Source organism: Hippopotamus amphibius, chromosome 7, assembly GCF_030028045.1.
Source record: "Hippopotamus amphibius kiboko isolate mHipAmp2 chromosome 7, mHipAmp2.hap2, whole genome shotgun sequence".
NCBI classification, from domain to species: domain Eukaryota; kingdom Metazoa; phylum Chordata; class Mammalia; order Artiodactyla; family Hippopotamidae; genus Hippopotamus; species Hippopotamus amphibius.
This window is the reverse complement of record NC_080192.1, coordinates 127,101,828-127,123,838: the sequence shown is the minus strand read 5'-3', so window position 1 is coordinate 127,123,838 and position 22,011 is coordinate 127,101,828. Positions and strand designations below refer to the sequence as shown.

At 37.1% G+C, this 22,011-nt stretch overlaps 1 protein-coding gene across 3 annotated transcripts in view; it reads left to right on the top strand.

Moving 5' to 3' along the window:
- Positions 1 to 22,011, top strand: part of BABAM2 (BRISC and BRCA1 A complex member 2) — a 407,317-nt gene that overhangs the window by 129,112 nt on the left and 256,194 nt on the right. For all 3 annotated transcript variants that reach the window (XM_057743697.1, XM_057743696.1, XM_057743695.1), the window contains one exon: positions 8,669 to 8,743. In XM_057743697.1, coding sequence (XP_057599680.1) covers positions 8,669 to 8,743 — 75 coding nt within the window. The remainder of the gene's footprint in view (positions 1 to 8,668; positions 8,744 to 22,011) is intronic.

Sequence of the window (22,011 nt, the reverse complement as noted above, 5' to 3'; positions counted from 1 at the left end):
TTTGTTCTGCAGGCTTGGTGCTTCTTGTTTGTTCCGAAGGCTACTTGTTTGTTCTGAAGTCTTGGGTGCTTTGCCTCATTTTTCGATGGTATTTAGATGTTGGGAGCACCTCTTGCACAATTTCCTCAGCATAAGGATAACCTACGAGTATCTTCAAAGGACTGGCTGAGTCCAGTTTTTAAAGCTGTCTCTCCATGTAGTAAAAGGAACAAGATGAAGAATCTTGTATTGGAAGTGTTCTGTACGAAAGCCCCTCAAACTTTTTTGGGACTTCTGGGAAATGTACACCTAATTCAACCTTGCCTCCCCCAAAGAGTTTCCCAGTTTTTCAGTTATTTTCAGTGCGTTTATGGTAACATTAACTTTTTCACTGTAGAAATTGTGGAAATAATGTTGATTAGATCAGGAGGCACCTAAGCCAAACAGGGTTCTTGCCTGGGAGTTTGGAGTTAGTTCTCAGAGTGAGATTGGTCTTGTTATGAGTAGCTGGTCTATAATATGTAAATCTAAGACCTTTTTCTCTCATATTATCTAGTCAAAAGAATCAGAGAAGGAGGTAAATAGAAAGTAAGATGAAGCACAGAGAGAGCAGAGATAAGAGACAGAAAATTTGGGGGGCATTAGAGTCCTTTGAACCGAGGCTGGGCTGCTTTTTAAATCTTAGATTCCCTGAGATACTGCATATCTTTTATTTAATTTATTTTTTAAACAATAATTTATTTATTTATTTGGTTGTACCAGGTCTTAGTTGCAGCAGGCAGCCTCTTTAGTTGCAGCTTGTGGGCTCCTTAGTTGTGGCTTGAAGGCTCCTTAGTTGTGGCGTGTGAACTCTTAGTTGTGGTATGCATGTGGGATCTAGTTCCCTGACCAGGGATCAAACCTAGGCCCCCTGCATTGAGAGTGTGGAGTGTTAACCATTGCACCACCAGGGAAGTCCCATACCGTGCATGTCTTTGACATAAATTCTCTTATTTGCTCAAGTTAGTTTGAATTAGAATTCTGTCCCCTAAAATGAAGAGTCTTAACTTAGCTACCTCCAAGGCATCCTGTAAATATTTCTCTCCAAGCGTCGCATTGTAATATTTTGTTCATCTAGTCAAGATAGACAGACTGTACTTTGTTGGTCTTAAGATCTCCATTACCCAGGCTGGGACTTGGCATGGTAGGTGCTCAGTAAATCTTTGTTGAATAAATGAATGAGTGAATGCAGGAATTATGAGCATCTCATTAGACACACTTTTAATTTTACTTTTCAAATCCCTTAAAATTTTTTTGAGTGGTTAATATATTCATAGTGTTCAAATATCAAAATGTATTAAAAGATATATAGTGAAAAGTCTCCCTCCCATCATTGTCTTATGTCCACCCAAATCAAACCACCTTTGCTTATCCCACCCCAAATAAGCAGTGTTGTAGCTTTTATCTAGAATAGTTTTTCAGAGTTTCTTTATGCACATCTAAGCAAATACAAAATACATATATTTCCCTTTTTATGCAAATGGTAACATGTCTTATATACTCTTGTTTTGCACCTCCTTTTGACCTAATATAGCTCAGAGATTTTTTTCCGTGTAACCATTCCTTTAAAAAATAGTGTACCCCCAAAAAAATAAAATAAAATAAAATAAAATAAAAAAAAAAACAAAGAAAAAAAAATAATTGTATATTATCACACTGAATAATTGAACCATAATTTATTTAATCTGAATTCTATTGTTGGGCATTAAAGTTGTTTTAAATCTTTTGCTGTTACAAATAATACTGTAATAAGTAATCTTGTACATGTCACTTTGCATGTGTTCCAGTATGTAAAATAAATAGGAGTGTAATTGCTGGATCAAAGATTATATGTGTTTATAATTTTATCACCAGAATGCCCTCATAACATTTATACCAACTTATTAACCCAACAGCTATATATGAGAGTGGTTCTTTCTCCACAGCGTTGCTAGTCGTAATTTAAACATATTTGCAGAGTTCTGTCAGGTTCCACTTTGCATAATCTTAAGCGACCACAGAAAATAACACTTTATATGTAGATAGAAGTTATTTGTGTCACCACTAACTTTTCATCAAAAACAGTGGCAAAGTGAGAAGACAGTGCAGTGATATCTTTAAAGTGCTGATAGATTTTGGTCAATCTGGTGAAAAATTATATTCAATTTAGTTTTAATTTGTATTTCTTTTGGTATGAATGAGGTTAAGAATTTTTTCATATGTTTCAGAGTCATTTGTGTTTCTTTTCCCTTTATCCTTTCCTGTTATTCTCTTGGGGTTTGAATCTCTTTTTCCTTAAGAGCATTAGCTCTTTTTGATGGAGTTGCTAATATATATACTTTTCTCAGTTTGCCAGTTGTCTTTTAAATTTGCTGATGGTGGGGTTTTTTAAATTATTATTATTAATTAATTGATTGATTGATTGGCTGTGTTGGGTCTTCATTGCTGCGTGCGGGCTTTCTCTAGTTGTGGTGAGCGGGGGCTACTCTTCGTTGCGGTGTGCAGGGGCTACTCTTCGTTGCGGTGTGCAGGCTTCTCACTGCGGTGGCTTCTCTTGTTGCAGAGCAACACGGTGCTTGGGCTTCAGCAGTTGTGGCACATGGGCTTATCAGTTGCTCTGCGGCATGTGGGATTCTCCCGGACCAGGGCTGGAACCCATGTCCCCTGCATTGGCAGGCGGATTCTTAACCATTGTGCCACCAGGGAAGTCCTGATCGTGGGTTTTTGCCATCCAGAAAATTTTTATGTTCAGGTAGTCAAGTTTATCTATCTTTTCCTTTGTGGCTTCTGAATTAGAACGTCATTCTCTGCTGAAAGGTTTTATAAAGACATTCGTCAATGTTTTCTAGAGGTTTCAGTCTTTACACTGAAATTCTTAATCTACTTGGACTTTTTCCTTATATATGATGTGCAGTATGGATCTAAGTTTTATGTATTCCTAGATGGCTACCCAGTTGTCCCACACTATCAGTCACACACTAAATCTTTTTTGGGCTTATTTCTGGACTTACTTCCTATTCCATTAGTCTGTCTGTTGATATAACATCAGTACTATCCTGCTGTAATTACTGTGTGTTTATATGATGCTTTGCTATCTGGTGTAGCTAGCCTCCTCTCATTGCTTTTCTTCTTCAGAGTTTCCGTGGCTGGTATTGTCTTTTTGACTCAGCTTTTTAAAGTTCTCCCAAGTAATGAGCCCCAAAGCCTGGACAGGCCAGGTCTTCCTGAACTAGGCTCTCAGAGCACTCTGCCCTTTCATGGATAGTATTTTTCACAGGTTGTAATTTTATAGAAGTATTATTTTGGATTAATGTCTGACTCACTCACTAGACTGTAAGCTCCAGGAGGGCAGGGATCGTGTCTCTTTTACTCACTGTATTTGCAGTGTCTGGTATAGGGCCTGGCACATTTTAGGCTCTTAAGCCACAGTAATGAATGGATGAATAAATTTTGAGTCTGGGGTTGAGTTCTGCTTCTTTATTACTCTCTCAATGACTGCAGGTGGGTTTCTTGACTGTTCTAAGCCTGTTTTCTCATATCTAAAATAGGTATAAATGAATTATATCTACTGAATGGAGTTTTGGGAATAATTAAATGATATATGTTAGGAAACATTTTTGTGAAGTGAGATGTTCTAATTAGACTAACTTTGGCTTTCCTTCTCACATGTGGTAGATAATTATGCATTTAACAAGGAACAGTCTCCACATGTAGGCTTTTGGTTGTCAGAGTCCATTTGACGAATCATCCTTACCAAGCCATCACCCAGCTAAAGTTATAGTCACTCTTGAGTGTTTCTTAGCTTTTAGCTACCTAAGCAGTAAGAGCAGTCAATTTCAGATGATAGCTTGTTTGTTGGCAACAAGCAGTCTCTAAGAAAGGAAATGAAATTTCCCTTTGCAAAGCAACCTGGGTTTGGAATCCATTCTGCACAAGATGTCTACCTGTCACTTCTGAAAAGAAGAGAACTGTGACACAGCTGCTATTACCAGAAGAAAAGCTTAGACCTCATAAATTGCCAAAACTCCGTGTTGTTAGTTTCAGTTACTTGCCAAGGTACTATAACTTGAAAGAAGGAAAGATGCACATATTTATTGCTAACGCTGGGGAAATCGCCACTAAGGCAGTTGGCAGAACGACGGACGTTTTAACAGTCATAGTTCAGATAATCTTCCACGTCTATCCAAGAGAAGATTTGACCAAGGATTGACAAAAAGAAAATCAAACGATTCTGTTGACTTGGCTACATCTAAATGTCTCATTTCCGGCTTACAGGAAAGTTTGCTATGGAAGAAATTGACGTTGCAACAGAGTGTCCGTAAATTGCTTGAATAACTGTTGGAACTTCAAATACAAAAACACAGGAAGTGTCACTGTCTGAGGGAGAACTCAGGGAGGGAGGATTTTTCAGTTGTGTTTTGCTCCTTATATAATGTTTATGGCTCAAATTTTACATTAAGATATGTTTTAAATCACCATTTACTTAGTTTCACAAAAAAAAGATTAGCTCACAGGTCAAAAGGAAAATCAGTGGCAGAACCGAAAAATGAATTCTAGAACCTTAGCCTCCAACATTTCCAACGCTGTTAGAAACAAGTGCTAAGTGTTCTTTATTCTCTCAAAGGCAAAATAAAGAATGTGTAGTAGGCTTGAAAGTTGGAGATCGGAAAGCACTTTTTACAGTTTCCAGTAGACCAAATTATCTTCATATTCAAGTTTCTTTTATTATGAATTTAGTTGTATAAATCAGCCCATTGCTGATAAACACAAAATAATATTAGTCCTGGGATCAACATTTCTTTTATTATGAATTTAGCTGTATGAATCAGACTTTTGCCAATAAACATAAATTTATATTAGTTCTAGGATCAACATTTTGAGAAGGGATAAAGTAGGGATCGTCTGAGCATGTTTAAAAGAATGTTGGTCTAAAATAGCCAGTAGAATAAAAATACATTGTACAAACTAAAATAGGGCAAAAGAGCTAAAATGCAGTGCATGGACTAAAATAACTAGCAGTTCAGATGAGTCCAAGTGCTAAATATGTAATTATCTTTCCGATTACCTTATATGTACAAGAGTTCTTTTAATTTTTTAAATCTCACATTTCACTCCTTTTGTTGTTGTTTTCAAAAATGCATATAAGAACCACTGAGTCTAACAAACTAAAAGTTTGATATTGCCATTTTAACCTACAGGTTGACGTTTTTAGACTAGTAGGTAGACATGGCTATTTATTGCTTGGTAGTGGGTTTACCTAGTAGGCATTTTAGTGTTCGCTCATTTTATGAGTGATTTTTGCACATCCTACAGGGGTTTAACAATGGCGCACACTATGGGGAAGAGAGTTTCTGGGAGACCTGAGATCACTATTAGTGCGACAGTGACCTTCTTGCTCTCTCTTGAACATCCAGGTGGACCCCTGCATCAAGCCTTTTCACACTTGCTTTTCTCTTTGCCTGAGAATGTTTTCCCCCCGTATTTCACACGGTTTGTTTCCTCACCGCTTTCCCACCTTTGCTCAATTGTTACCTTGTCAGATTCCTCTATGAAAGAGCTAAATCCCTGCCATTTGAGAGTTTCAAGCAAAGGAGGACTGTGTTGAAAGGATCTCTCTGCAGGTGGTGATGGCAATCAACTGCAAGTCAGCAGAGGCTGAAGCAGTTAGGGGTGGTTGCAGCCATCCCGGCTGGAGATAATAATGGCTCAGCTCCGGTGGTTGTGGAGGTGGTGAGAAGCGGCTGGACTGAGGATATAAACGGACAGAGGAGTCCGTAGGATTTGCTGCCGCTTGGAAAGCGGAAGCGAGAGAAAGATAGGAATCAAGGATGATGCTGAAGTTTTTGGCCCAAGAGACAGAAAGAATGAAATTGCCATTTACTGAAATGAGGAATAAACATCAAAGGAAAAGCACAAAATCAGGATTTTGATTTTCATCATGGTGGTTGGATACATGAAACTTGAATTAGGAAAAGGTCTGGGATGGAGATAAAATATTTGGGAATTATCAGCATATAAATTGCATTTAAAGTCAAGAACCTGGACGAGCTCACCTGGGGAGTGTAGATAAAGAAAAAAGGTCTTGGGGTTAAATGCTGGTACAGTCCCATCTTCAGAGGTTGGGGAGACCAGAGGGAAGGCCAGTGAAGTAGAGAAGAGTCAAGAGAGACTGGGATCCTGGAAACCAAGTAGAGAGTGTTCCAGGAAAGGAGTGATCAGCTATGTCGGAACGGTGCTGATAGGACAGTAATAAGATGAGGACTGGGAATGACCATTGGATTTGGCAATGGTGTGGTCATTGGTGACTTTGATGAGCTGTTTTGGTAGAGGGGTGTGGAGGAAGGGCTGACTGGAGAGGCCTCTGGAGAGAATAACAAAAGAGGAAATGTAGACCTCGAATACAGACTAATTCTTTACAGGAGATTATTTTGTGAAGTAGAACAGAGAAATGAGATGAGACCTGAAGAGGAAGATGAAGTCAAGAGAGACTTTTTCAATGACGTTTGCATGCTGATGGGAGTGAGTGGGTAAAGATGGAAAAATAGAGTATGTAGGAGACAGAAAATGAGGACAGTTGTTGGGAGCCTGTATTCTTTGATGAGTGTTCCTCTCTCTATAGCATTGTATGCAGCACTAAGGGAAGACTTTTCTGTTCTTCTTCCCAAACTCCCACTGGCTGGATTCCCCTCTTATAAGTTCCTATGCAATTCTGTTGCCCCTATACCTACCCCTTTCAAAGTATGACCTCTTGTACTTAGGGCCAAAGAATCACACTTCACAGGGTATGTTAGTCCTCTAGGAGCTTAACATAACACTAAAACCACATCTTTCTAGTAATCTGGGACTATAACAGAAGGTAAGAATTTTATTGAGATCTTTCACAAACCTTCTCCTCCCATCCACCATGACAAACTGTTTATAGATCCTTAAGTGGCTCTTAATGATTCTGTCAAGTGTTGATTTGCAAGTAGCCTGTACGATTGGGGTTCCGTCCTGTGTCAAAGATGATTCTGAGGTTTCTGGCCAGAGAGACTGAAAGAATAATGGAATTACCATTTACTGAGATGAGGAATAAATATCAGAGGAAGAGCACAGCTGCTCAGCTCTAAGGAGTAGCGCCGTTTCTCACCATTGGCATTCCTGGTGGCCCAGTGACTTCTGGGACCTCAACTTTGATTCTACCCATTTGGTTCTCTCTTTTTTGCCTTTTCTGTCATGAGGTTAGCCTTGTGGCGCTGAAGAAGTGCCCTGTCCTTAGGCAGAGGTTGTTGTAAGTTAAAAGATGTTGTAAAAGCAGTAAAACAAACAACACACAGCTATGCAGATGGTAGCTATCATTTTTATCTTTTGAGCTCATGGTTTATATTTCTGTTTGCGTTTTCAAGGTTTTAGGTCAGAGTTTTAAAATTAGGGCCAGGACCTTGAAGTCAGCTGCTTGGGTGTTTATAGAATGGAGTGGTGACTCTTGCGGAATCTTCTGTAAGAGGTGTGCATACATCCTTGTGTGCGTTAATCCACCCATCCATAGAAAATAATTTGTAAATGCTCGCTGTGCTTAAAGACCTGTTAGGGTGCTCTTTTTTTAAGGGGAGAAGACAGTGGAGATTCAGGGAGCTCTTCAGTGGTCATAATATGAAAAGGGTGGAGACCCACTCTTCAGAGCAGTTCTAGCTCATCCCTAGAGTTCTTTATTCAAACATCATGTCATAATGAAACCCAAGATGTCAAATTCCCAAGCTGCACTGCAGGCTTGCCGTCAAAGAGGCTGGAAGACCCAGGACCCCACCTCCTCAGCACCCCTCTTTGTTGCCTTTGCAGAGGTTTCTTAGAACCCCTAGGTGTCTGCGTAGCCAGTTGAAAAAACCTCTCCTCTAGAGTATGACAACTTTTTTTTAAAAATGTGATTCCTTAGCCTTTCCCATCATAAAAAAGAAAAAATATTATAGTGATTTCCCATCATCATAAATTGAGAGTGAAACTTTTATGTGAGTTTTCTCTTTTAGAAAAAAATAGAAGCTATTATTTAAGCTTAGTTAAATGTTTTAAATCACTAAACCTCTGCACATCTTTCCTACAGAGACTAGTTCATAGAAAGAATTGCTGAAAAACTTTAGCTGATGATAATGATATTAACAGATTGTCAGGAGATTAGAGTCTTATTTGGGGTACCCACTGATGTACTGCTTTATATGCGTCGGTAGAAGTTTGCCCTTTGTTTTTACTTCCAGATGTACTCTAAAGGATGGTGATTTATGTCATTAGCCTGTGGGTTATAAATATTAGTGAAATGGTCTGAATGCTTTAGTAAAATCAGATGAATCGAATGGGCAGGTCTGTGCCTATTGTTTGGATTTTAAAAATTCACACATTCATGTTTTCTTTTCATACTTTTAAAAAACAAGAAGGTAATACTACATTATAATTCTAGAGCACATTTAAAATGCAGATTTAAAAATTTCTAATTGTGCTTTTTAGTAACTAATAATTTAATAGTGCTTTTTGATCCTCCCCTACTTTTTCAACCTTCTTTTCTTGCTTGATGTGAGGAAACCCAGATTGAAGATGCCTGCAGTTCACACAGGTTGAACTTGTGGCCTTGGCTGTAATTGTCACTTCACAATCTATTTTTTATTTTAATCTTATTATTAAAACCTTTCTCTTCCCCCTGCAGACTGGTGAATTTTCAGCTCGTTTTCTTTTGAAGTTGCCAGTGGATTTCAGCAATATTCCCACGTACCTGCTCAAGGTAAAAGTGTATGATTATCACTGTGAGAATGCAAATGAGCTTTTTAAGTTGTTATTTAACTCTGAATATTTGTATGGTTTGCCAGCATTTTGTTCAGATGATGAATTCTATTAGAGTTTACTGGGACTTCCCTGGCGGTCCAGTGGTTAAGACTTTGCCTTCCAATGCAGGGGGTGTGGGTTCAATCCTTGGTCAGGGAGCTAAGATCCCACATGCCTTGCTGCCAGAAAACCAAGACATAAAACAGAAGCAATATTGTAACAAATTCAATAAAGGCTTTAAAAAAAATGTATTGAATGAAGATCCACTGTTATGTAAGAGCTAAAATAGTAGCCCTAAAAATAGTTTCAAAATGGATTTTCCTTATAAAATTAGTATAAGCAAATTAAACATTCAGAAAAAACCTGCTTTTGGTTAATAATCTTTTGGGGATGAAAGACTCTTAGAAATTATCTCACTATGAGTTCTGTCTTTGAGTAGGATTGCATATTAGCTGTGCTGTGCTAAAGGACATTTTCTTTATTTATGTCAGCAGTTGATCTCAGGCACCTTCAGAGTTGGGCTGTCCTGGAAAGACCCAGAATTGACTTAGGCCAGTGTGTATGGCATTCTTTAAAATATGATGCAGGCAAGGTGTGGCTTGGGAACAGCTACTTAGGGAAGAAGTCTGAAAAATGCTTTGTAGAGGAGAGGTGGAATCCAAATCTACATAGGCTGTGGTTAGTGTAAAAGAAACTGAATGGGCTAGGGAACCAGCAAGTTCTGAACAGGAAGCCTTAAGACAAAGGCCTAAGTTTGCCATAGATGTGGATTTGGGTCGTGATTTAAGGTATGGCTTCAGCCATATTCAGCCTATGGTCATATAGCTTTGCGCTAATTTTTCTTACGAAAAATTTCTGCCTTCCAAATTTGATGTCATTCAGAGAGTTAATGGTATTTATTATAGTCTAAAGAGAAGACAGAATCTTTCGTGCAAGTGTTCCTGCATATTATACTAGTCATCAATAACATTAGATATTAATCTTGATAATGATTGGAAGTATAGTATAGTATGATGGAATATAAACTCTAGACCATAGAAAAGATTAGGAAACAGTTTTTAAATTTTTTTTAAACATTCTACCTGAGGGATTTATGAGTTCCTTTTCCCCTAAGTAAAACATGGGATTTTTGTGCCTCATTAAACTTCCATTTTTAGTTTCTAGTTGACTGTTTTCCCACTCTGTGTCCAAGAGTTGTGAAATCCAGGTGAGAATGGAAGTCAGCAATTTATATTAGTTTCTCAATACTCCTGTTGTGGAAGATATACATATTAGACCTGTGATTACCAAGCATGATTAATTTGGTTTCAGTAATTACTGTGCTCTATTAGAATAGCAAACAGCCTCCTTGGAAACTCTTAGATCACAGACTCATTGACCTCCATATGTCCGGTTAAAACTCTGTTTCAGCTCATTTAAAACAAAATTCAATAGTATATGAGAGTACATTAATCATATAACCATTTTAACCCATAATTTTCAGTTATAGTGTCTTTGATTTGATCTGTTGGGCCTTATCAGTTTGAATGGTTATCCTGTTTATTTGAACTTAGTGTTGTCTCTGCTCATGTTCTTGAAGGTCACAGGAAAAAAAAAATACTTCTTGGATCATAATCTATGTAATTTTTTTCCTTTCACAATTAAATTTCCATATTTTCTGCTCTAAGAATTTTAACTTTATATTGCTATGCCCTTACTTTCCTTGCCAGTCAAATAGGAACAAGGTAGAAACTATTTGGTGAAATAGGAAAGTTTTTTTTCTCCCTCCAAAAGTACAATGAAGTGATTTTTTTCTACTATAGGTGAAATGCCTACCTTGCAACACTAATGTCTTTCTGGATCTTTAGTTCCTGCAAAGAGAATAAAACAAGGACAAAAAAAGGAGAAACTCCTGTATAATACAAAACAATAGCAAAAAAAGTACCTACCTACATACCAGAAGTAATCCAGAATACCTGTTGAGGTATTTTAAGATCTAAGTTCCTAAAATTGTTGTATCATAATCTTGGAATATTTGGTTATACTCTTAAAACTAAGTTTGCATTAGGAACTGCTCTACATATTATTTGCATTTGGATGCTCTTAATCTAATTACCAGCCTTCTTTCTGATAGTCTAAGTCCAAAAATAAATTCCTCAAATTCCTAGGGTTAGGATATTCTTCACCAGCATCAGTGTAGTTTTGCCTCACCATCCCAAAGAAATGAAAGATAAAATAAAACTTTTAAATACTGAGATATCATGGAGTTTGACTACATATCCTGTTGGGTTGGCCAAAAGGTTCATTCCTTTTTTTCTGTAAGATGGCTCTAGTAGTGCTTAGTTGTCTTTAACTTCATTCGAAACAATTTTATTAGATTGTATTGTGACAGCTATCATATCAATGTGCATTTAAAAAAAAACTTATCAAAATTGGTGAATTTTTGTGTATTGAAGATGGAAGAAAAAAAGCAACGTTTTCAGCACATTATGTTTTATTATTTCACGAGAGGTAAAAATGCAACTGAAATGCATAAAAACGATTTGTGCAGTGTATGGAGAAGGTGCTGTGACTGATCGAACATGTCAAAAGTGGTTTGTGAAGTTTCATGCTAGAGAGTTTGTGCTGGATGATGCTCCATGGTCAGGTAGACCAGTTGAGGTTGATAGCGATCAAATTAAGATGTTCATTGAGAACAATCAATATTATACCACGTGGGAGATGGCTGACATACTCAAAATATCCAAATCAAGCGTTGAAAATCATTTGCACCAGCTTGGTTGTGTTAATCACTTTGATGTTTGGGTTCCACATAAGTTAAGTGAAACAAACCTTCTTGAGCATATTTCTGCATGAGATTCTCTACTTAGACGTACTGAAAACGTTTCGTTTTTAAAACAAATTGTGACGGGCAATGAAAAGTGGATACTATACAATAATGTGGAATGGAGAAGATCATGGGGCAAGTGAAATGAACCACCACCAACCACACCAAGGGCCAATCTTCATCCAAAAAAGTTTTATTTTTACTTAAAAACCAAAGGGGGACTTCCTAGGTGGTGCAGTGGTTAAGAATCCACCTGCCAATCGGGGGACACAGGTTTGATCCCTGGGCCGGGAAGATCCCACATGCCGTGGAGCAACTAAGCCCGTGCACCACAACTACTGAGCCTGTGCTCTAGGGCCCTCAAGCCACAACTGCTGAGCCCATATGCTGCAACTACTGAAGCCTGCGTGGCTAGAGCCCGTGCTTCACAACAAGAGAAGCCACCGCAATGAGGAACCCGTGCACCACAATGAAGAAAAGCCCCTGCTCACCACAACTAGAGAAAGCCTGTGTGCAGCAATGAAGACCCAGTGCAGCCAATAAATAAATAAATAAATAAATAAATAAATAAATAAATAAATAAATAAATAAATAAATAAAAACACAGAAACCAAAGGCATATTTTGGCCAACCCAATGCCAATTTGCTACAGTGAAATTTTATTGCCTTATGATGAAGGCATCATTCACTCATAAGTTTATATTTCCAAGTGTACATATTTTATCCACTAATGGGATTTTTTGATGTTAGAATGAAAAAACCATTAAATATTCAGGGATATGATTTTGCCTTACACTACACTCTAAGTGTATATGGTTCTTACATGGGATAGAGTGAATTTATTCTGAAAATGAGTCCTGACTTCAGTGTCTAAGTTTTATTCTTAGCTGAGGTAAGTCAAAAGGTTAGATAAATCATTTACATAAAAGTCAGTCAGTAAAAAAAAAAAACTTCTGTATTAAGATTATTTCTGGATGGTAGAACTCCAGCACAGACTAGTATAAATTAAATGGGAAATGTGGTACAAATCCTCTGCTTCTGTAGTCCACATAGCAAGAAATTGATTGCAGATAAGCATAGACCAACTTTCCCATGTCTGTCCTACTTGGGCCTAGGTGTGCACCCGTGAACTTCTCAGCTGAAGAGAATGTGGTCCATCTATGTTGTTGCAAATGGCAAAATTTCATTCTTTTTTATGGCTAAGTAGTATTCCATTGCATATAAGTACCACATCTTCTTTATCCATTCTTCTGTTGATGGACATTTAGGTTGCTTCCATATCTTGGCTATTGTATATAGTGCTGCTGTGAACATAAGGGTGCGTGTATCTTTTCAAATTAGTGTTTTTCTTTTCTTCCGATAAATACCCAGGAGTGGAATTGCTGGATCGTGTGGCAGTTCTATTTTTAGTTTTTTGAGACACCTCCATACTGTTCTTCACAGTGGGTACACCAATTTACATTCCCACCAACAGTGTACCAGCGTTCCCTTTTCTCCACAGCTTTGCCAACATTTGTTGTTTGTGATCTTTATGACAATAGCCATTCTGACAGGTGTGAGGTAATATCTCATTGAATGGTTTTGATTTGCATTTCTCTGATGATTATTGATGTTGAGCATATTTTCATGTGCTTGCTGGCCATCTGTATGTCTTCTTCGGAGTAATGCCTATCTAGGTCTTCACATTTTTTGATTGGGTTGTTTATTTTTTTATGTTGAGCTGTATGAGCTGTTTGTATATTTTGGGGATTAACTTATTGGTCATAACATTTGCAAATATTTTCTCCCATTTGGTAGGTTGCCTTTTCATTTTGTTGATGGTTTTTTTTGCTGTGTAAAAGCTTTTAAGTTTAATTAGGCCCCATTTGTTTATTTTTCCTTTTGCTTTCTTTGCCTTAGGAGACAGATCTAAAAAATATTGCTGTGATTTATGTCAAAAAGTAATCTGCCTATGTTTTCTTCTAGAAGTTTTATGGTTTCAGAACTTACGTTTAGGCCTGTAATCCATTTTGAGTTTATTTTTATATATGGTCTGAGAAGATGTTCATATTTCATTCTTGTATGTGTAGCTCTCTGGTTTTCCCAGCATCATTTATTGAAGAGACAGTCTCTTCTCCATTGTATATTTTTGCCTCCTTTGTCATAGATTAATTGACCATAGGTGTGTGGGTTTATTTCTGGGCTCTCTATTCTGTCCCATTGATCTACACATCTGTTTTTGTGCCAGTACCATAGTGTTTTGATTACTGTAGCTTTGTAGTATTGTCTGAAGTCAGGGCATGTGATATCTCCAGCTTTGTTCTTCATTCTCAAGATTCTTTTGGCTTTTTGGATCTTTTTTGTTTCCATACAAATTTTAGAAGCATTTGTTCTAGTTCTGTAAAAAAAAAAAAAAAAATCCGTTGATATTTTGATAGGGGTTGTATTGAAACTGTAGGTTGCCTTGTTTTGTATGGTCATTTTAACAATATTAATTCTTCCAATCTGTGAACACATTGTATCTTTCCATCTGTTGTGTCATCTTCAATTTCTTTCATTGGTGTCTTATAGTTTTCTGAATAAAGGTCTTTTACTTCCTTAGGTAAGTTTATACCTAGCTATTTTATTTTATTTTATTTTATTTGGATGTGATTGTAAATGAGATTGTTTCCTTAATTTATCTTTCTGATAGTTCTTTGTTACTGTATAGAAATACAACAGATTTCTGTATATGAATTTTGTATCCTACAACTTTATCAAATTCATTGATGAGCTCTAGTAGTTTTTTGGTGGCATCTTTAGGATTTTCTATGTATAGTATGATGTTATCTGCAAACAGTGACAGTTTTACTTCTTCCTTTTCAACTTGGATTCCTTTTATTTCTTTTTCTTGTCTGATTGCTATGGCTAGGACTTCCAATACTATGTTGAATAAAAGTGGTGAGAGTGGGGTGCTATAATTCTTTCATATAGTAAGGGAAAATAGGTAGTAGCATGACTGTTTAAAAAGTGTGTGTATGACAGTCACCTATTGTGACTCATCATCAAAGATTGAGTTTTAGTAAATTCACAGTTTTAAAATTCTTCACTCTTCTCACCTTCCCTTAGAAACAGGAGGATTTTGCACTTTGTGCAGCCAGAAGAAGAGAATTAGGTTGATTAATCTCCCTGAATTTTTTTTTTGGATAAATTCTTGCATTCTTCTTTATTATTTAGAATTGTTTGAAAGTCCATTTACTTTTATGTATTTACTAGGAAGGAAACTGATAACTTCTCTCAGATATTCCCTTTTTTAAAATATGACAAGCTTGTTAGGATGTTATATATTGTTTATACTTGTTTCTCAGCAAGCGTGAGATAGCAAACATTAAAAAGCCCTCTGATCCTGATAAATGATCATAAATTCAAAGACTATCCCTACAGTTTTTTTTCTCTAAACCACACATTAAATGATGCTTCATTATTTGAGACCTTTTAGTTTAGGGAATTTTTTGGATCCAAAAAAGCCACACTTAATAAGCAGCTTTTAGAAATAAGGACCGCTTTAACTCACTCTTGTGATATCTGGTTTTAAACAAAATAGTTGTCTAGTGCTTGAAAGACCATAGGGAATTCACAGGAAACCCTCATCTGAAAGGAAATAGTTTCTGTCTAATCAAATAGGAGTAGGCATACTTTTATAAAAGTAGGAATGGGTACCTGAAAGAATGTGCCATAAAAGTAGGGTACTGTTTATTCCCGTTATAACTTTTTTTTTTTTGAATAATAAAGCATAATTTTATTTATTTATTTTTTTTCCATTTAACACCTTTTTTTTTTAAGCTCTGTATTGGACTATAATTGCTTTACACTCTTACACCAGTTTTTGAGGTACACCAAAGTCAATCAGCTGTATTTATACATATATACCCACATCCCCTCCGTCCCACGACTCCCTCCCGCTCTCCCTGTCCCAGCCCTCTAAGGCATCACCCATCATTGAGTTGATCTCCCTTTGTTGTACAGCAACTTCCCACTAGCTATCTGTTTTACATTTGGTAGTGTAAATATGTCTATGCTACTCTCTCACTTCGTCCCAGCTTCCCCTTCGCCCCCCTGGCCCCCAGCCCCATGTCCTCAAGTCCATTCTCTGCATCTGCATTCTTGCCCTGTCACTGGGTTCATCAGTACCATTTTTGTTTTTTTAGATGCCATATATGTGAGTTAGCATACAGTATTTGTTTTTCTCTTCTGGCTTACTTCGCTCTGTATGACAGACTCTAGGTCTATCCACCTCATTACATATAGCTCCATTTCATTCCTTTTTATGGCTGAGTAATATTCCATTGTATATATGTGCCACATCTTGTTTATCCATTCATCTGTTGATGGGCATTTAGGTTGCTTCCATGTCCTGGCTATTGTAAATAGTGCTGCAATGAACATTATGGTACATGTTTCTTTTTGGATTCTGGTTTTCTCTGGGTATTTGCCCAGGAGTGGGATTACTGGGTCATATGGTAGCTCTATTTTTAGTTTTTTAAGGAACATCCAAACTGTTTTCCATAGTGGCTGTACCAGCTTACATTCCCACCAACAGTGCAGGAGAGTTCCCTTTTCTCCACACCTTCTCCAGCATTTATTGTTTCTAGATTTTTTGATGATGGCCATTCTGACCGGTGTGAGGTGATACTTCATTGTGGCTTTGACTTGCATTTCTCTAATGATTAGTGATGTTGAGCATCTTTTCATGTGTTTCTTAGCCATCTGCATGTCTGCTTTGGAGAAATGTCTGTTAAGGTCTTCTGCCCATTTGTGGATTGTGTTATTTGCTTTTTTGATATTAAGCTGCATGAGCTGCTTATGTATTTTGGAGATGAATCCTTTGTCCGTTGCTTCGTTGGCAAGTATTTTCTCCCATTCTGAGGGTTGTCCTCTTGTCTTGTTTATGGTTTCTTTCACTGTGCAAAAGCTTTTAAGTTTCATGAGGTCCCATTCATTTATTCTTGATTTTACTTCCGTTATTCTAGGAGGTGGGTCAGAAAGGATGTTGCTTTGATGTATGTCATAGAGTGTTCTGCCTATGTTTTCCTCTAAAAGTTTTATAGTGTCTGGCCTTATATGTAGGTCTTTAATCCATTTTGAGTTTATTTTTGTGTATGGTGTTCAGAAGTGTTCTAATTTCATCCTTTTACATGTTGCTGTCCAATGTTCCAGCACCACTTATTGAAGAGGCTGTCTTTTTTCCATTGTATATTCTTGCCTCCTTTGTCAAAGATAAGGTGTGCATATGTGCTTGGGTTTACCTCTGGGTTCTCTATTCTGTTCCATTGATCTACCTTTCTGTTTTTGTGCCAGTACCATACTGTCTTGATCACTGTGTCCTTGTAGTATAGTTTGAAGTCAGGAAGCCGAATTCCACCAATTCCATCTTTCCTTCTCAAGATTGCTTTGGCTATTCAGGGTCTTTTGCGTTTCCATACAAATCATAAGATTTCTTGTTCTAGTTCTGTGAAAAATGCCATTGGTAATTTGATAGGGATTGCGTTGAATCTGTAAATTGCTTTGGGTAGGATAGTCATTTTCACAGTGTTGATTCTTCCAATCCAAGAACATGGTATGTCTCTCCATCTGTTTGTATCGTCTTTGATTTCTTTCATCAGTGTCTTATAGTTTTCTGCATATAGGTCTTTTGCCTCCTTACACAGGTTTATTCCTAGGTATTTTATTCTTTTGGTTGCAGTGGTAAATGGGAGAGTTTCCTTAATTTCTCTTGCTGCTCTTTCATTGTTAGTGTATAGGCATGCAAGAGATTTCTGCACATTAATTTTGTATCCTGCTACTTTACTAAATTCATCGATTAGTGCTAGCAGTTTTCTGGTAGAGTCTTTCGGGTTTTCTAAGTGTAATATCATGTCATCTGCAAAGAGTGACAATTTGACTTCTTCTTTTCCAATTTGGATTCCTTTTATTTCATTTTCTTTTCTGATTGCTGTGGCTAACACTTCCAAAACTATGTTGAATAACAGTGGTGAGAGTGGACACCCTTGTCTTGTTCCTGTTCTTAGAGGGAATGCTTTCAGTTTTTCACCATTTAGAACGATGTTGGCTTTTGGTTTCTCATATATGGCTTTTATTACGTTGAGGTAATTTCCTTCTATGCCCATTTTCTGGAGCGTTTTTATCATAAATGGATGCTGAATTTTGTCAAAAGCTTTTTCTTCATCTGTTGAGATTATCATATGGTTTTTATCCTTCAATTTGTTGATATAATGTATCACGTTGATTGATTTGCGTGTATTGAAGAATCCTTGCATCCCAGGGATAAACCCCACTTGATCATGGTGTATGATCTTTTTAATGTGCTGTTGGATTCTATTAGCTAGTATTTGTTGAGGATTTTTGCATCTATATTCATCAGTGATATTGGCCTGTAATATTCTTTTTTTGTGACATCTTTGCCTGCTTTTGGTATCAGGGTGATGGTGGCCTTGTAGAATGAGTTTGGGAGTGTTCCTCCTTCTGCTCTCTTTTGGAAGAGTTTGAGAAGGATAGGTGTTAGCTCTTCTCGAAATGTTTGATAGAATTTGCCTGTGAATCCATCTGGCCCTGGGCTTTTGTTTGTTGGGAGATTTTTAATCACAGCCTCAACTTCCATACTTGTGATTGGTCTGTTCATAGTTTCTATTTTTTCCTGGTTCAGTCTTGGAAGATCGTACTTTTCTAAGAAGAATAACTCTGATTTATCATTGCTAAAATTGAGCCAAAATTTGCATTTGAGACTTGATCACAAGGAAGGTAGTGAGGTGGTCTGAAAAGTTAGCCTGCTGAGTATTTCCTTTTATTCCTTTACTAAGGAGGAGGTGAATGACTGCTTTTAGTTCATTGTCCTTGTCCTACCTCCCTTCTCTTGAGAGAAACACACTCTAAATAAGGGATTCCAGATTTATGCTCTAGGGGGCAAGACAGTAAAATTTGAGGCTTGCAGGCCATGTGGTCTCCATTACAACCACTTAACTCTGTGGTCACAGTGTAAAAGCAGCTACAGACAGTATCTAAATAAATGATTGTGTCTGGGTCCCAATAAAACTTTATTTAAAAAAACAGGCATCAAACTTGCTTTGTACTGTGGGCAGTTGTTTTCCGGCCCCTTTCCTAACTTATGAGTTGGAGGGTGGGGGAAATAGCGCTTCACAATGGTACCTGGGGCATCATAGAAAGATGAGAAAAGGATTCGCTTCAGTGAGTTCAAGTGGTTTTTAATACCATGGTCTCTTTGTTTTTTATTTTACTAGCACCTTCAGCTTTGTTGAAGTCTCCCTTCTTGTTTTCTTCCCTCTTTTCTTCCTTTCCTTCCTTGTTTTCTTCCTTCCTTTATTCTATCTTCTCTCTTATTTTTAAATAATGTGTTAGAAGCATATAATTTACTAAATTATCTTCCAAGTCTTACTTTCCCTAACTCTTAAAATGTGGTCATGCTATTGCATGCCACATTGGTTTGTTGGGAATATCAATGAGGTGATGAATATGATGGTACTTAATATACTTCTGAGCCTGGGGTAAATGATAGAAATTGTTTTGATTTTATTTAGTCATTAATTTATATTTCAAAGTATTGAATTTATTGTCATCTAGGAAGGAGGAAAGCATTTCGCTGAAATTAAGATAGAGTTATATTTACTACTACTTTTTTCTTCTGTCTTGTTCCCCCCCATCTAGAATTCAAAACCCAAATTTTCACTTGCCCCAAATTTTCAGATATAATTTGTAGCAATTCTGACAGTAGTATTTTTCCCTACTGAAAATGAAGAATAGTCACAGGCAGCTTCGGTGAACTTTCTCCTTTCAGTTTTCTTTTATTGTTTTCTTTTGCTTTTATTTTTTTATGGTATGCTTGTGTTTTTGTCTTCTAAATTATAATTTTCAAATGGAGCCGACTCTCCAGTCACTCTCAGTTGACCTGCTTTGCTACCCTGTCCCCATGTATCTTGATAGTTCTTTAAGTATGGTGTATTCTGTTACATACAATGCTTTAGTAACATGAATTAGTTCATACATGATTGATAAATAGCAGAAGTATGTCAGTATAAGGCAGAAGTTACCATGGTTTATAGTTAACAGTTTGACCACTAAATAACAGCAGCTGAATGAAAGTACACTAATGCAGATGAACTTAGCAAGCTGTGGGGGGGCTCTTGTATGGCATGCAGTGTCCATTCACTCCATTCCTTCTACGTGGCTCAGTTTTGCTGTACACTCTGTGTTTAAGTATTTATCGCATGGTTTCTCCCCATCTTTGTGGAAAAGAAACAAACACAAGACAAGAAGCCAGAGCTTTCCCTCTCTGGCATCATTACATTTTGTCCAAAACCTGCTTCTCTGCTCTAACTTCTAACGATGATGTCCCTCTGTTCTTTCTCTTCACTCAGCAGTTTCAGTCTTTCCTTGTAGCCCCTTTCATTAAGTAATCTTCAGCTTTTTTTTTAAGTCCTTATCTAGTATAATAATTCTTTGTTTATTATGAATATAGCATGTCGTTTTAAGTATATTAGTAGTTTTACTGGATTTACTTTGGTTTTTGTTAATGCTGTGGTTACAAAGTTGTACAGGCAACTGTAACATAACGTCTAGCCTTGCCATATTTTTCTCGTAAGCCTCTTATTCTTAATGTGTAATTTGCTAGAATGCATTTTTTTAAAGGAATGCATTTTTACATTACAGCAGAAACATTTGCATTCAGACAATCAGAGATTCTGCTCTTTTATAGGCAAGGCATCTTCAGTCCTTTATACTTACATTTCATAAGTTTTTAAATCCTTCTCTATCCTCATACTTCTCTTCGGGAGGTATTCCAGATTGCTAGCATCTCTCTTAAACTGTGGTGCCCAGAAATAAGCACAAAACTTCAGATAGGATTGATCAGGTCAGTGTTCATTAGAGCTCTGAACTTCACCGTTAATTAGTATTTACTGAGCTTGTGAAAAAAAACCAAACCACCTTGTTTTACTGACCCTGTTTTACTCAGTTGGTTTTTTTTAAGGCAAATGGACGAATCCCTTCATATTTTCTTTTTGTATTTGCCCTTTTTTTTTTCCAGCCTGTTTATGGGAGCGGCATTGCTACCCATAATCCGGAAAGGGAAGTATGGATTCGAACGAAGTAGCACAGTGAGGGTAACAGGAATTGTGAGATGTGATCATTATAGGTTGACCATTTTTTATTTGGAGCTGTTTTCTCAGCAGTCACATTTCCTTTACCCACATCATAAAGTTACCACCTGGCACGTGGCAGGAGTAGTGTCAGTTTACCATTGTCATCTGTTACCGTTAATCCATTTTCATCAATCAGCCAACCTACAATTCAAATAAAAGCAGAATCTGGTTGGGGGCATAGATTGATTGCGTAGACGATAGTCATACAAGTCATAATAATTTAAGTACCATAAGAGAAGCACAAAGTTCTTTAGTGGGTTGGTGAGAGATTACATCTGCTTAGAAAAGACCTTTATAAAGGAGGTGACATTTGGGATGGGCCTGGAAGACTCATATTGATAGAGAGAAGCTAGGGAAAGAATGAGCATGGTTTCAGGTACCAATGAAAGCACATTTGGAAAACAGCAGAACAGTCTAGTTTGGTTAAGATGTAGAACATGTATACAGACTAGTGGGAGATAAGAAAGGAAAGGCATTTTAAAGATATGATATAGGTAGAGCCTTAAATATTCAACTAAGGCATTTAGTGATTGTTTTGAGTGATTGTTTTGAGTAGTACTATGCTTGAGATTGCATTCGGGAAGAAAAATCTGCCAAGAAACAATGTATAAAATGGAGAGAAGGAGGAGGGAAATGAGGCTGATAGGGTTCAAGGGATGTAAAAGTGAATACAAAGGCTCCCAGTGATGATGTTTCAGACTTGCTGCAGTTTTCATGCATGTAGCTGACGTGCTTACTCACCTAACTCAGTGATCAACCTGAGGAAATGAGAGAGAGGAAAGCGTGCAGTCAGAACCTTCTAGTCATCCAAAGTGGATGTTTTGGTTTGTGATGAGATAAGTATAGAATTGATAGTTTTTAGAAACATTTAAAGCAGTTTGACAGAATAATCATATGTCTGTTGACTGTAATGATAAAAATATTGGGTTTGTGTTTAAAAATTTTTTTCTTTTTGTAATAACTCATTTTTTCATGTATTTTATGAAGCCATCAATCTGTGAAAGATTTGGAAAAACAAAACAAAATAAACAGTAACAGCTCCTTCATTGTAGATGTTCTGAGCAGCATGTTTTAGCTCACACCTTGCCTTCTAGGGCTCCTGGCCACCATTGCCTCTCTTATCCTGAGACACAACAGTCTTTTAAGGATCCTTGGGGGTTTTCAATTTTGTTCTTTTTGCTGAGCTGGGTTTTGTATTCACTATTACACAATGATCCACTCTTCTTTTTTTCTTTATAAACACACCCCCAG